Raw genomic sequence first — 15,235 nt, 5'->3', positions numbered from 1 at the left:
GTTTAGGAAAAATGCAGTAACTTTTCAATTTAGACATAATTTCAAGAAGTTTCCAGTATGAGTGTAACAAATTTACTGACCTTGCCAGTATTTTCTTCATTGAACTAATGAAGATGCAAAATAAATGCTTTCCTAACAGGCTGCTTTTGGGAATCAGTTTAATAAGCAAACTTGCATATCTCTTCACACCCAGACCCCATCTCTCTAAAGCCACTTCTCTACAGAACAGTGGTAGTTGGGCATGGCAATTTCTCCCAAGTCAGTGTGCTGGGAAAAGCCTCACTGCTGTTGATAGTCAAACATCACTTTCCTACAAGTATGAAATGTAGTTTCCCCCGTCTACACAAGAGTACAGCAGTTTTCAACTTTGTTTGCAGGAAACAAGGTCAGATGCAGTTTTCTTGGTGGGAAATACAACCGAGATCTGAGGCTCCCATCTGTGTATGGGGACGAATAGTGCTCTTAACGCAGCATTAGTGGAAGTAGCTGTCATCCAATGGGAGAACAGACCCCATTGATGGGGAATATATCTTTAAATGAGCTTTAAAAATACGTTAAGAGTAACTTCTTATTGGTGAGTTGAGATATGTTAGTGTATGCTGTGCCTTAGAAATGTTGACTGTGTAAGTTGTCTTGCAGATACAGAACATTTCATATCAGGGTAAGTGTAGCGAAGTGATGCTCGCCGGTGCAGCGCCTCCTGCTGGTTGTTGTGTGAATTAGCTTGATTCCAGCCTGGAGCGCCCTCTGTAGGCTGGTGGCTCACCTGCCTCAGGCACCCTTGTCCCTCCCAGACCCCAGTGCCCTTTACCACAGGGTTCTGCCCCAGCAGTGCCCCCATGCTCTGGGTCTCCCCTCCTAGGGGAACCCCTAATCCTCTAAACCAACCTTGCCTCAGTGGCTACTGCCAGACATCTAGCCACTGCTCACTGGGGCAGATGGCGGTCTGTAATGAGCAAGGCAGCCTCTAGCTGGAATAGACCTTGAGATCTGCATGTACTTAATCTACAGGAGTTTGAGCTGAGTCTGCCAACATACTGGCAACATCTCCCCACTCTGAAGTGGCCTTCCAGGAACTGGTGCAGAGCCCAGCTCTGCAGTCTGCAAGGTACCTCTGCATACTGGGTAATCTGCCTCCATGCCGCTAAATCGTTGTGGCTCTGACGGGGGTGGTTGTCTTGGAAACTCACAATATTAATAATGCTTTTAAAAAAAAAAAAGCACTTGGGTAACAAATATTAATACTGTTTGAGCCATGCTACAATGGTAATCTAAATGTATGGTTTCAGAGTAGCAGCCGTGTTAGTCTGTATTCGCAAAAAGAAAAGGAGTACTTGTGGCACCTTAGAAACTTAGGCTCAAATAAATTGGTTAGTCGCTAAGGTGCCACAAGTACTCCTTTTCTTTTTGCTAAATGTATGGCTTATTACTGTAACAATAATCTAACCCTCTCTCTTTGTCCTATAACTGCAGACGTGTTAATGGGCCATTATACCTTGAATGGTCCCTTACAATATGTGCTGAATACTAAACAATCTGTTCAACATTACATTTTGCCGTGATGCTGAGAGTTCCTTTCCCGGACCTGAAGAAGAGCTGTGTGGCTGGGAAGCTTGTCTCTCACAAACAGAAGCTGATCAGATAAGATATTACCCACCTTATTTGTCTAAACCAAGGTTTATACATGTCTAGGGCTTTTATTAGTTAACGTATATTCAGAAGCGTGTAGATATCAAGTAATACCTTTATTGAAATAAAAGCACAAAATATACTTTATTTATTCCTAGATACTTAAGTCAGAAGGGACCATTATGATCCTCTAGGTTAGTTTTATCCCCTGCATGGTACAGGCCACAAAACATAGCAATTAGAGCTGGTTGAATTTTTTTTAACAAAACAGTTTTCTATTGGAAAATGCAGTTTGTCCAAATCAAAATATTTCCGCAGGAATGGGTATGTTGATGAGATTTTAGGGCAAAATTCTAAAATCATTTTGACTTCCTGATTTTATTTTATATATATTAATTAGTGGTGTTCAGAAAAACTTGGATGGACCAGTTTTCCATCAGAATGCAGTTCCAGGTAAATCTAAACACTTTTTGCAAAATTGTCTCTTGTCAGAACCTTGTTTCGGTGGAGAAGAGGGCAAAGGGGGAGGGGAAGGGAGTTCAGCAGTATTGAAATGTCCTGTTTTGACATTTTTTGAAAGAAATGTGTCTTCCTTTCAATTCAAAACAATTTTTTGTTTTGAAGTTTTTGTATTCTGTAGAATGTAAAGTCATAAAATGAAAGATTTGTGAATGGCATTAAGAAGATGGGTTTGAGTTGCAGCCGTGTTAGTCTGTATTCACACAAAAAAAAAAAAGTACTTGTGGCACCTTAGAGACTAACACATTTATTTGAGCATAAGCTTTCCTGAGCTACAGCTCACTTCATTGGATGCATTCGAAGTGAGCTGTAGCTCACGAAAGCTTATGCTCAAATTGGTTAGTCTCTAAGGTGCCACAAGTACTCCTTTTCTTATTAAGAAGATGCTGTACCTCATGAAATCCACCCTCTAAAACTATACTTGTGTAATTCAGTTCCTTATCTCTCCCCCTCTCCTTCACAGAATGGGTACTACTTTATCTCTCTTAATGCAAGGTTGCGAGTCAGATGCTGGGAAGTCACTGATTCAGCTAGAGCAAATGACTCAATGCCAAGGAATGGGAGCCATAAACAAAAAACAAAAGGAAATGAACAGCAAGTATTCACAGGAAATTTATCTGAGGCTCTCTCCCCTCTTCCCACCCTCTCCCAGACTTAGCTTCAGAAAACTAACATGAGGTTGCTTTGATTCTAGCCACACTGTTTTCCTGCCTAAGTTGGATTTTGGGAATGCTTGTATAAATTTACAATGTATATGTTGTCTAAATTAACCCCCCCTTTTTTTTTTGCCAAGACTTTGGAAACTAAACTGAAAATAACTTCTAACTTTAGTTTTTCTAAAAAGGCAACCTTTTTCTTCCAGCTGGCTCCTACCTGTCTTGGCTCAAAGTCCTCTCGAGTTGTGGTGTCCTTGGATCTTGTACTCAGCTAAGTTTGGGGAGTTCTGATGGCCCCAGGTTACTAGAAAATAGAAATCAGTCCCAGTGGATATCAACAGGTTGCCTCCCATTAGCTGAGGTGCAGGCTTCCCACTAAGGGCTTGTCTATATTTAAAATGCTGCAGCAATGTCGCTGTAGCGCTCCAGAGAAGATGCTACCTACACCCAAAGAAGGAGTAGGTACTCCACCTCTCCGAAAGGTAGTAGCTAGGTCGACAGAATTCTCCTGTCAACCTAGTGTTGTCTACACCAGGGTGCTAGGTTGATTTAACTGTCACTTAGGGGTGTGGATTTTTCTGACCTAATTTCCTAGTGAAGACCAGACCTAAGGCAGGAAGCAGGTTGAAACTGTTTCTCTCCCCATCTGCCATATCCTGGCCAGGAGCTGTAAAAGCCTGTCACACTGGGAGTTCAACTACAGACTTGGCGGACTTGTGGCACCTTAGAGACTAACCAATTTATTAGAGCATAAGCTTGGGGAGTTGTCACTTTGGATGGGCTATCACCAGCAGGAGAGTGAGTTTGTGTGGGGGGGTGGAGGGTGAGAGGGCCTGGATTTGTGCTGGAAATCGCTTTGGATAGGCTATTGCCGGCAGGACAGTGGGGTGGGAATAGGTATTGTTTCATATTCTCTGTGTATATATAAAGCCTGCTGCAGTTTCCACGATATGCATCTGAGGAAGTGAGCTGTAGCTCACGAAAGCTTATGCTCTAATAAATTGGTTAGTCTCTAAGGTGCCACAAGTCCTCCTTTTCTTTTTGCGAATGCAGACTAACACGGCTGCTACTCTGAGACTTGGCGGAGCAGAACAGTGGTGGAAATGTGTATTCTGTGAGGCTGAAAGCAAGATAGAGGAGCCTGCTGCCAAGCAGTGACAGTGCAGTATGCAAGATAGGTGATATCACACCTGCCTGTTTTAGTCCAAGCAGCATTTGTGAAAGTACGGATGAGATGTTGGGCTGTGAACTGAAGAGGTGCTGGGCCTTGCAGCAAATGATGCTTAGCAGCTATTCAGAAACACAGGGGAACCTGGTGCTTGAAATGCTGCAAGTATCTGTCCTGAACTTCCTCAGACACACTTTGTGCAGATATTCTGCAAAAGCAGGGGCAAGTTAGGCAGAGAGTGAGGCAGATGATGTTTTACCTAAGACTGCCTTGGACGGTAACTGTGCACATCTTCTGTGACGCGGGGGTTTGGTTTTCACCTGTTGGGATGAGGGAGTCCTCTGTGCCAAAATATATGCCTCTGTCGCACTGATAGTTCTGCATCTCCCTCCTGTATCAGCCTGTCTTGACTCAGCATTCGTGCCTGGTTAGACGAGGGAGATCGTTCTTCCACTCGGACAAGCTTGCAAAGGCCTTGCTTCTATGGGAGAACAGAATTAGGATAGCTGTTGCAGCCTCCTCCAATGCCTGTAACCCAACATGTGGCCACACAACATTTGGCTGTGCACCAGCTGAGGCAGGCTCATCACTCTTGGGATTGCATTTGCTCTGAGCAAGACTCGAATCATCCCTGACTCTATTGTAGAGCGGTACAACAACGGGGCCTATCACTCCAGAGTAGTCAGCAAGTAGTAGTCTAACCAGTGCCGGGTTTACAGCGGCACCATGGAGCCGGGCCCATGCTCCGAAGGGACCTCGGCCTGCTCCACTTGCACTGCGCCCCGAGACCCCGCCAACCTGATGGCTCCCCCCCCCCGTCCCGCCCCCGCCCACCACTTGCTCCGCTCCGCCTGCCCACCAGCTGGCTAAGGGCTACTCTCCACCCTCTGGCCCCACCTGCTGGCTCCTCTCTGCCCCCCGGCCAGACCCTAGTGCACCTCCAGCTCCAGGCAGTCTCTGCTTCCCTCCACCTGTGGGGCCCCGCCTGTCTTCCCAAGCTGAGCTGCTGGAACTGGTGCAGAAGACTCACCAGTTGGGGTGGATGGGGGACAGTGTGGGGGGGTTGGTTGGGCCCCTCCAGGCAAGTGGGTCCTGAGGGAGCCCAGGTGGGACAGGCTGTAGGCTGGCTGATCACACCACTCCCAAGGGGCTGGAGCGGTTTCCCCACCCAGGGACCAGCCCTGGCTGCGCTGCTGGCTCAGTCCAGCAGGCACAGTCCCCTCCCAGCAGGGCTTGTGAGTGCGGCCAGGGGGTGGGAGTGGGTCTCAGGGGGGATCTGGGGTGGTGCTGGGCTATGAGGTGGCAAGGAAGATCTGTGTTGGGGAACTAGGGAGTGGAGGTTCTGTGTGGGGTGCTGGGCAGTTGTGGTGGGGCTGTGGGCAGGTTGCTGTGGGTGTTGTGCAGGATGCTGTGCATTTGTGGAGGGGGGTCAGGTGGGGGACGCTGGGCATAGAGGCTCCAGCGGGGCTCTGGCCAGAGTCAGGAGGGTGTTCATGTTTGGTAGGGGGGCTGTGTGGTGCGGCATGGGCCTGCCCCCAAAGGGGAAGGGGAATGCTGGCACCACAGGGCCGAGCAAGCCACTTCCTTCTGGCATCTGCCAGTTTGTAAATAGTGCCCTTGCACTGGGCTGAGCGGGCCCCCATCCCCGCCATACCATGCCCCATTGCCCCTGACTGGCCCCTCGCTCTGGGGACCAACCCTCCCTCCCCAACCCACACCATGCTCCATTGCCTCCATGGGGGCCCAGAGATATGTTTGGCACCGGTCCCACAAAAGGTTAATCCAGCCCTGAGTATAACTGCACCTGTCAACTGGTCCACCCAGAGCTTCATAAAAGTGTGGGGGGAAAAAAGGTCAGTGACTTTATCTGAGAGACCCCAAACTAAAAAGGCTTTTTTTGGGGTGGTGCTGGAAGACATGCATGCTTGGAGTGTGATACCATAATGGAATACAACTGCCAGAGCAGGGCCATGAGGCTGGAGGAGCAAGACTTCCGCACTATCCCTCCTTGCTAAAGCTTTTGAAGTAGTCATTCCAGAAGTTCCTTCAAATTTACAATGATGTCCAATTCCAGTGTGTCCTTCAAGCTTGCCTGACAATACGCCTCCTAGTAAAAACACCCATTGTTTTCTCTTGCCCCAGTAAACCCAGTAGCTGCAATTTAGTCTTTTACAGCTGAAATCTTTCTCACAAATCCATTGTTTCTCCTTGTCCTTGGAGACAAAGAATAGCTAGGTCTTCCTTACAGGTTGTTTTCACTCTACTTAGCCTGGTCGCTGAAGGACAAACTGATAATAGAGAGCCCTGCCTCCCCTCAAAGTTTCTATGGGAGGACTGACTTATAGCTAATAAAATCATGCCTCCCCCCTTTCCACAATCATCAAAATGGAGAGAGTTGCACTGTGGGACAGCTGCCCTCCATGCATGGCTCTCGTCGGTGGTGGAAGTGCTGCAGATGTAAACACACTCTTCCACAGGCAGCAGAAAGTGAGTACCCAAGCCAGCGCTTCTCTTTCACCGGTTCATGATCACCGTTGAAACTGACAGTGCAAAAACTTTGCAAGTGTAGACACAGTTATACTGGTATAAAGTGCCTTATAACTGTGTAGCTTATTCCCTTTTCCTGTATGGGAATAAGTTATACTGGTATAAACACCTTTTTTTTTTTTTTTTACTGGTATAACTGTCCCCACTAGTGGGGTTGTCCATTTTAATTATATGGTATAATTTAAAGCCGCACAACTCTTTGTGTAGACAAGCCTTTACTATGCAGTTAGACTGGCTTTCAATCAGTAATATGGTTATTTACCAATGCCTGCAGAAGTTTATGGTTTATAATCCTAGGCAGCTAAATTGTTTCTATTGGTGGCGTTAAATCAATGGAACAAGAGCCACCTTCTCCCTTCTTACAGTCTCGCCTTCCTGATAAAGATCTAACCATCACACTGTTGCTGCATCCCTTATCAGGGTCCTCTGCTGCTGTTACTATTGTACAGTTTGTAGTGATTTGTAATACAGAGGTCCCAGCCAGGTTGGGGCCCCAGTGTGCTAGGTGCTGCACAGATGCATCATAGAAAAAAGTCCCTGTCTCCAATTACAGCTAATCTTAGCTTAAGCTAAGGCATGTGGCTGAAATAAGTAGGGAAGATGGCACTTCAGCCTGGTTCTTGGAGCCCCAAGTCTTCCAAACTCCAGGGTTCTGAGCCACAGAGAAGGGCCTCTTTCTTGCTGCCATAGTTTCTGCAGGTTAAGAGCCAAATACTCAGGCTAACTTTTCCCTTCCCCAGCTACTGCCAGACATGTCTTTAACAGTTCCTGCCCTCTTATTTAACCAAGACTTTTTTTTTTAGCTAGCTTTTGTCCTTCACAGTCTAACAGTGCCTCTTGCAGTTAGAAAAGCCTTGAAACTCTCTGCTTAGGAATTTTATTACTGCAAATGATTCTTATGAGAGGGGCCCAGGAAGGGGGCCTAACAGTTGTAAAGTTACCTTAGCTCACTGGTTTTAAACTTGTGTTCAGGAGTCCTGTTTGGCAGAAGGGACTTGTCCTCTGAATATTAGAGCTCACTGCTTGGCCTTTAGCCACTTGCTGAGCAGAAAGAGTAGAAGTAGCCTCAGTGAAGTTTCATGTAAATCTGTGTAGGATCTTTCCAGCATACTTCCACCCAGCATTACTGTGTAAATATGTGCATATGCACAGATGGCTTTTGATTGATTCCCATTACTGTAGTATTTGAGCATCTCCCAATCTTTAATTAAGAGCTTTTAAGCATTGCTCTTATTCCTGAAGGCTGTGGGAGATCCATCTGGGAATTTTAATAAGTAGCGGCCCTACAAGTCCTCTGTCACTGAGGTAGATGTTTGCGGATGTCTATACTAGAAACTGGTACAGCGTAGACACTTATTACCACGATGGAAGGTGTTCTTCTACCACTGCAGTAAATCCACCCCTCCGAGAGGTGGTAGTTAGTTTGACAGAAGAAATCTTCCATCAACCTCGTGGTGTTTACACTGGGGGTTAGGTCATCTTAATTACATCACATTGTGCGTGAAATTTAATTAAATTTTAATTTAATTTATCTCTTGGCAACAGAAATTCACAGTTTGTCGTACATTAGAGATGCATTTACAGGTAAAAATTCTAATCTAGGTGTCAACAGAAAAGTCTTCTGTATGCCTAGCTCACATGTATGCTCATGTGTAGTGACTGGGGCTAGCCACTTGAAGGAATCATGATCATATGCCCTAGGCTGTTATACACATTACTTCCCGCAGTCCCCATTTGGCCTGGAGTGGCAAACCGCAGCCAGTGGGAGCTGTGATTGGCCGAACCTGCAGACATGGCAGGTAAACAAATTGGCCCAGCCTGCCAGGGTCCTTTCCCTGGCGGGCCACGTGCCAAAGGTTGCCGATCCCTGATCTAGTAGTTGGAGCAATGGCCAGGGAGTTATGATTTCAGGTTTGTATACCCAGCTCCACAACTGATTTACTGTGTACCCATAAGCAAGTCATTCAACCTTTGTAAAAGCTTTCCGCATCTGTAAGATAGAAATTCTTGACCACATAAAAGGGTATTAGAGGGACACTGCCTACTTAAACATTGTATTTCTGCTTTACTATCAGTAATCCTAGAATCAACCATAGAATATCAGGGTTGGAAGGGACCTCAGGAGGTCATCTAGTCCAACCCCCTGCTCAAAGCAGGACCAATTCCCCAACTAAATCATCCCAGCCAGAGCTTTGTCAAGCCTGACCTTAAACACATCTAAGGAAGGAGATTCCACCACCTCCCTATGTAATGCATTCCAGTGTTTCACCACCCTCCTAGTGAAAAAGTTTTTCCTAATATCCAACCTAAACCTCCCCACTGCAACTTGAGACCATTAGTCCTTGTTCTGTCATCAGCTACCACTGAGAACAGTCTAGATCCATCCTCTTTGGAACCCCCTTTCAGGTAGTTGAAGGCTGCTATCAAATCCCCCTCATTCTTCTCTTCCGCAGACTAAACAATCCCAGTTCCCTCAGCCTCTCCTCATAAGTCACATGTTCCACTCCCCTAATCATTTTTGTTGCCCTCCGCTGGACTCTCTCCAATTTATCCACATCCTTCTCGTAGTGTGGGGCCCAAAACTGGACATAGTACTCCAGAGGAGGCCTCACCAATGTCGAACAGAGGGGAACGATCACGTCCCTCGATCTGCTGGCAATGCCCCTACATGTACATCCCAAAATGCCATTGGCCTTCTTGGCAACAGGGGCACACTGACTCATATCCAGCTTCTCGTCCACTGTAACCCCTAGGTCCTTTTCTGCAGAACTGCTGCCAAGCCATTCGGTCCCTAGTCTGTAGCGGTGCATGGGATTCTTCCATCCTAAGTGCAGGACTCTGCACTTGTCCTTGTTGAACCGCATCAGATTTCTTTTGGCCCAATCCTCTAATTTGTCTAGATCCCTCAATATCCTATCCCTACCCTCCAGCGTATCTACCACTCCTCCCAGTTTAGTGTCATCTGCAAACTTGCTGAGGGTGCAATTCACACCATCCTCCAGATCATTTATGAAGATATTGAACAAAATCGGCCCCAGGACCGACCCTTGGGGCACTCCACTCGATACTGGCTGCCAACTGGACATGGAGCCATTGATCACTACCCGTTGAGCCCAACAATCTAGCCAGCTTTCTATCCACCTTATAGTCCATTCATCCAGCCCATACTTCTTTAACTTGCTGGCAAGAATACTGTGGGAGACTGTGTCAAAAGTTTTGCTAAAGTCAAGGAACAACATGTCCACCGCTTTCTCCTCATCCACAGAGCCAGTTATCTCGTCATAGAAGGCAATTAGATTAGTCAGGCATGACTTGCCCTTGGTGAATCCAGGCTGACTGTTCCTGATCACTTTCTTCTCCTCTAAGTGCTTCAGAATTGATTCCTTGAGGACCTGCTCCATGATTTTTCCAGAGACTGAGGTGAGGCTGACTGGCCTGTAGTTCCCCGGATCTTCCTTCTTCCCTTTTTTAAAGATGGGCACTACATTAGCCTTTTTCCAATCTTCCAGGACTTCCCCCGATCACTGAGTTTTCAAAGATAATGGCTAATGGCTCTGCAATCACATCCGCCAACTCCTTTAGCACTCTCTGATGCAGCGCATCCAGCCCCATGGACTTGTGCTCGTCCAGCTTTTCTAAATAGTCTCGAACCACATCTTTCTCCACAGAGGGCTGGTCACCTCCTCCCCATGCTGTGCTGTCCAGTGCAGTAGTCTGGGAGCTGACCTTGTTCGTGAAGACGGGGGTAAAAAAAAGCATTGTTCTTGAGGCTGTGAAGCCAATAGTTAAAGTTGCTCATGGGTATTTAAGCACCTTATTAAATCAGCACTTTAATGCAATGATTGCATTTCCATTTCAAAATAGATGAAAAAATACATACAGCAGAAATCTGTATCTAGAACATTCTATTAAATACAACATTACAAAAATCAGTGCAGACTTGTTAGCTCTTGCCAACTTTTTACTATAAGAAGGTTTCTGAAGCTAGGAAGTTCAGTGTTTCTTTAAAGTTATAAGACTTTCAGCCCTGATCCTACACCCACAGAAAGCTTTGGGTGAAGCCACACAGAAGTCATTGCAGGATCAGAGCCTTAAATTCCTGGCCATTTTAAATGGCACCTATTCAAATAAAAGACTAACTGTTAAGCTAGACTGTTCCCATTAACTGAGTAGGCATTATGCAAACACTTTTTCCTAAATTAATAGAACTGAGGTATCCTGAAAGTTACTACTGCTAGTAAATGTATAACTCAGCTCTGATTTTACTGCTGAATGGAGTTTATATAGATTTAGGCCTTTATTCTGCCAATACCTACACACTTCATTTTAAGTGCAGACTATGCATGTCCTCAAAGTTAAGCATGGGCATAAGTGTGGCTAGGCCTCAGTGAGGGTCTCATTTAAATACAGGTCCTAACACAAAGAAAGTGATTACTTTTTAGTATTTAAATTAACATTTAAAACATTTAATTTCAGATTATCCAGTTTCTCTGTCACATGCCTTTACAATTCAACTATATACAATATACTTGTACAAAACCTCTTGTTATAATGCTGTACAGTTATCTTCATAAAGTCACAGTAGAGGCATATCTGGCTTGTTAGAATAAAAACAATCATACAAAGTTTTCACATTTATAAGGGACAAAGTAACGAAAATATTGATATAACCTGCATGTAAAGTTCTTGCTAATGAGTAATGTAACTTATACACCAAGTGAAGATGAATATTTGTCAGGAGCGAGCCATAGATTCTGTGGCTGTTATTAAATATGAAGTGTACCTGACTTGGCCCTATGGGACTTGTACATGCAGGACAGTAGGAAAACTAGTTAGTAATTAGTATGAAATTTAAAGTCTTAAAAACAGCAGCCTCCAGCACTGCACAGGACAAAGCCTTGACTGCACAACTAGCTTCTAACAGTTTTACAACCATGATGACTAGGCCCAGTTTAAATGGTTGGGGGCTGAATGTTTCTAAAGTCATGTTACAACTGCATTCAAAAGATATTACAAGCAGAGACTGATCCTAGAACAGTTTCTGAACCTGCTTATAATACTGACTCCATCCAGGCTAGCTGGTTAAACTGTGTTAAAACACCACTCAGTAAAAATGCCATTCAGTGGTAGAAGTAAAACTGTACAAGCCATGGTTATAAACAGAAAGCGATGTGAAAATCATAGCGTGTGTGGTGGAGTTGGAGAGGGGTTCCTCAGGTTAGGGGATCAGCAGCAACACCGTACCAGACCCAAGGATAGTCCAAAACAAACCAAGTCAAGGAAAAGAGATGGTAACACCAAGGCACACCTTACAACACACCGAAGATGTGTTCAGATTTTTGGGGGGAGGAGGAGTTTGAATTAAAAAGATCTATTTAGACCAAAAGGGAACAGATGTTAAAAGCTCACAGAGAGATGACCAAATGCCTTTATATGTAACGCTTGGTTCTAGCTGGATTACCATACAAGATATGACTTCATCATTTACCATGACTGCCACCAAAATTTACTAGGACAAAACTAGAATCTAAACCTAAATTACAATAAGTACCTTTTAGTAAAAGAATTGCTTTAGGTGCAACATACAGCTATTATATAAGATTTTTTTTTCTTCACAAAAACATCTCTAGTCTTCAGTAACAAAATGAAGGTAAACTGCACTTTAAATGAAAGAAAGATAGGGACTTTTGCTTTAGCAAGCATCACTGTTGAAAATTTTCATTTTTAGACCGTGTGTACTGAAAATCCTCTTCTTTCTTGGGACAGTTTTAAATTGCATATTTCCATTTAATGGTGTCCTCTTCAAAAACAGGTTATAACTAAAGAAATGACCATGTCTGGAATCTGGTGCTACAGGCAGCTGAGTCAAATGAGGGGGGGGGGGAAAAAGTTTTTAATAGTTTAATAGTTTTTCTGCAATTAAAACAGCTTACATTTTCGAACAGATTGTAAACATTTCAATTTGGTAACTTTATTTTTGTCAGTAAGACTAATAATTTCACAGTCAGGAACATAAATGTACAAGAGGCCTATTAGTGCATTTAGCCCATCCCTAAGTGAGTACATGATTGTTTACTACAAGACACTGCCTAACATGTATTCTAGTTTGCATTATCTTGCTCTGGGACTTCCTGTTTCTCCTGAGAAGCTATTCCAAAATCCATTAGATCTTGTTAAATAAGATTTTCCTATTCAGCCTACATTTTCCTCTTTAATTTCATCCCATCATGTTGATTTTTACCTCTTGATTCACTCCTCCCACAAAAAAACCCTGCCTCTTACAAATGTTCAAGATGTGTGGCTAGCAAAGATCTCCCCACCCTTACCAAATAACAAAATATCTGACGTTTATACTTTCATGAATCAATCCTACCAGTTTCTCTGTCCCACGTGTTTCTCTTCTCTAAACTCCCTCCTGTTTACATCTTTCAGGTACTGAGGTGTCCAAAATTGAACACAGTTTAATATTCAGCTTGTAAAGTGGACTAAAAACTCGCATGCATGTGTGTGCGTGCATTTTGCATTACCAGAGCAACAAGACCGTTTATGTTTTGCTCAAAAGAAAGGGAGCTTTTGTTTGACATTCTCATCTAAACATTACCACAGCTTATTAAAAAAACAAAACGAGGGCCTTTTCTTTTAGAGAAATGAACAAGAATGCAGTTTTGTAACATTTATTTCTAAATGTGAAGTTTTCCTTCAAAATGAACAAAATTCCTGTAGCAAAAAACTGATGGAATTTGCAAGGCTCACTAACAACTGCCCCATAGCGCGTAGAAATGCTGACTTGAAATAGAGACTAAATTTAAGGGCAAAGTACACCGACACCAGAAAATGTTATTTTCAAGTGTAAGTAATTACCTGATTAAACTAGCTTGAAGACTTTAAGTATTTCCAGTTACGTCTCTCTCAGCATACTAACACAAATGGGCTAAGTCCTAGTAATATCCTTTGTTCCCGAAACCCCAAACTCTTAGGGCAGTTCCATTTTACTTTATTTCAAACAGTTTGCTATTGCGTCTTTTGTTGAGAGTAGTTTTTGTTTACTCTGTTCTTTCCCTCCCCTGAAGAAGCCTAAACTCTGATTCACTCTGAATACCTGAAATACCAGTTGGACACAACTGCCTCCTCCATTCTTCTTCCCTTCCTCCCTCACTGTTCTGTAAGAGTGAGTCACGTCTGTCTTTTTATTCACGCCTTCATCCCATTAATCCTGTTGTATGGTGACTGGACCTCCTCAGTCATCAAAGTGTCATCAATCAATATTACATGTTTGCTAGTATCTTAGCACAGAGCCCATACTAATCATGCAACTTAAGTTCCTTAAATAACATATGACCTGAAGTTCTAACTCTCCCAATCTTACATCACTTTGCACTTGGTGCATACATAGTACTTAGTGCACGATTTCCAGGAGCATTTGAAAAGCAAAATTTGGCTGAAGAACTGCCAGGTCCCACTAGAAAGTATGTTAAAACATGAGTGGGGGAGGGGAAATGCTGACAACTGTCTGTACAGCACCCAGGGACATATAAAATATGAGACCTGTATCTCTCTAACGTACTTGCCTCAGAACTCTTACCTTGGTTTGAATTAGTGCTTTACAGTTACTAATATTGAATCCATCTTCTAAGTCTTCATTTATTTTAACGTTTGTCTCTTCCAAACCGTCTTTGCTGTCTCCTGAGAAGTCCTAATCAACAAGTAGCATAATTTAAAACACTCTTCATAATATCAAGTGTCCATCAATGTCAAAAATGCTTTATTCAACATAAATGGGCTTTGGCCCTCCGAAAAAGGTCCCCCTCTCAGAACTAATAAGCAAATAAGCGTTTAACTTTATTTTTGGAAGTTGCAATCTAAATCCCTGTCCTATAATCAGCTCTGTAATGTGTATCCCCTGCCACCACCTACTTCCCATGGACTTCAGTGCAGTTCTGTGCAGGGGCAAGATTCTGCCCACTTGGATCACACAGCTGGATTGTGGCCTAAAAACGTCACTTGGAGACACTCTTACTGTTTTTTTTAGGGGGGAGAGGGTTTGGGGGGAAAGGTTAGGCCTTGGGTACATGAGAAAGTTGTTCCATTTTAACTGTACCAGTATCAGTAAAGCAGTACCACCCCTACTGTGGATGCTGTTATATAGTATAATGTGAGAGAACCTGCTTGAATACAGAAAAAACCCCTCCAACCACACACTCCTAATTGTCACCTACCACCCTGCAATGGAACCTATATTGGATATTATTAAACAATTCAAATCCATACTTGATGGAGACCAACTCAACACAGCACCCGATCCTGCCATCAGTGGCAGATTCACAGATAGGCTCATGCCTAGGGCCCCCAGCCAATTTGGGGGCCGCCACAGGAGCCTGGGCAGAAGTAGGGGTGCAGCTGGCACCAGAATGGTGGCACTGCCCCCTGCATCTCCTCTTCCCCCTGAAGCCCTGCCTCCTGGCCAGAAGTCAGAGCCAGGCAGTGGTAGAAGTTGGCCAGGGAGCCTGGGCAATTCCAGGAGTGTGGGGCTCCAATAAATCTTAATCTGCCTCTGCCTGCCCTAACAGATGCAAAACCTGCAGATAAATCTCCACTGCTATACCCCGACAATACACCTTTCAAAGTCCACAGGTACTGCATATGCTTATCCCAACATATGGTGTACATCATGCATAAGGCCAAGATTTTATCAAGGATATTTTTAATAAAAGTCAGG

The 15,235-nt window shown here is 44.2% G+C and overlaps 1 protein-coding gene across 2 annotated transcripts in view; it reads right to left on the bottom strand.

The window, feature by feature from the left end:
* Positions 1–15,235, bottom strand: part of CLBA1 (clathrin binding box of aftiphilin containing 1) — a 39,504-nt gene that overhangs the window by 12,877 nt on the left and 11,392 nt on the right. Inside the window, exons 5-6 of one of the 2 annotated variants that reach the window (XM_084630802.1) lie at positions 14,102–14,212; positions 4,293–4,453 (exon numbers count right to left, since the gene is read on the bottom strand). In XM_084630802.1, the coding sequence (XP_084486928.1) occupies positions 4,293–4,453; positions 14,102–14,212 (272 nt within the window). Of the gene's footprint in view, positions 1–4,292; positions 4,454–12,085; positions 12,380–14,101; positions 14,213–15,235 lie in introns of those variants that run through there. The other variant, XM_084630803.1, reaches the window with a different exon arrangement.

Source organism: Lepidochelys olivacea, assembly GCF_965140295.1.
Source record: "Lepidochelys olivacea isolate rLepOli2 genome assembly, chromosome: 6".
NCBI classification, from domain to species: domain Eukaryota; kingdom Metazoa; phylum Chordata; order Testudines; family Cheloniidae; genus Lepidochelys; species Lepidochelys olivacea.
The sequence above is the reverse complement of the archived record's forward strand: the minus strand, read 5'-3'. Positions and strand labels throughout refer to the sequence as shown.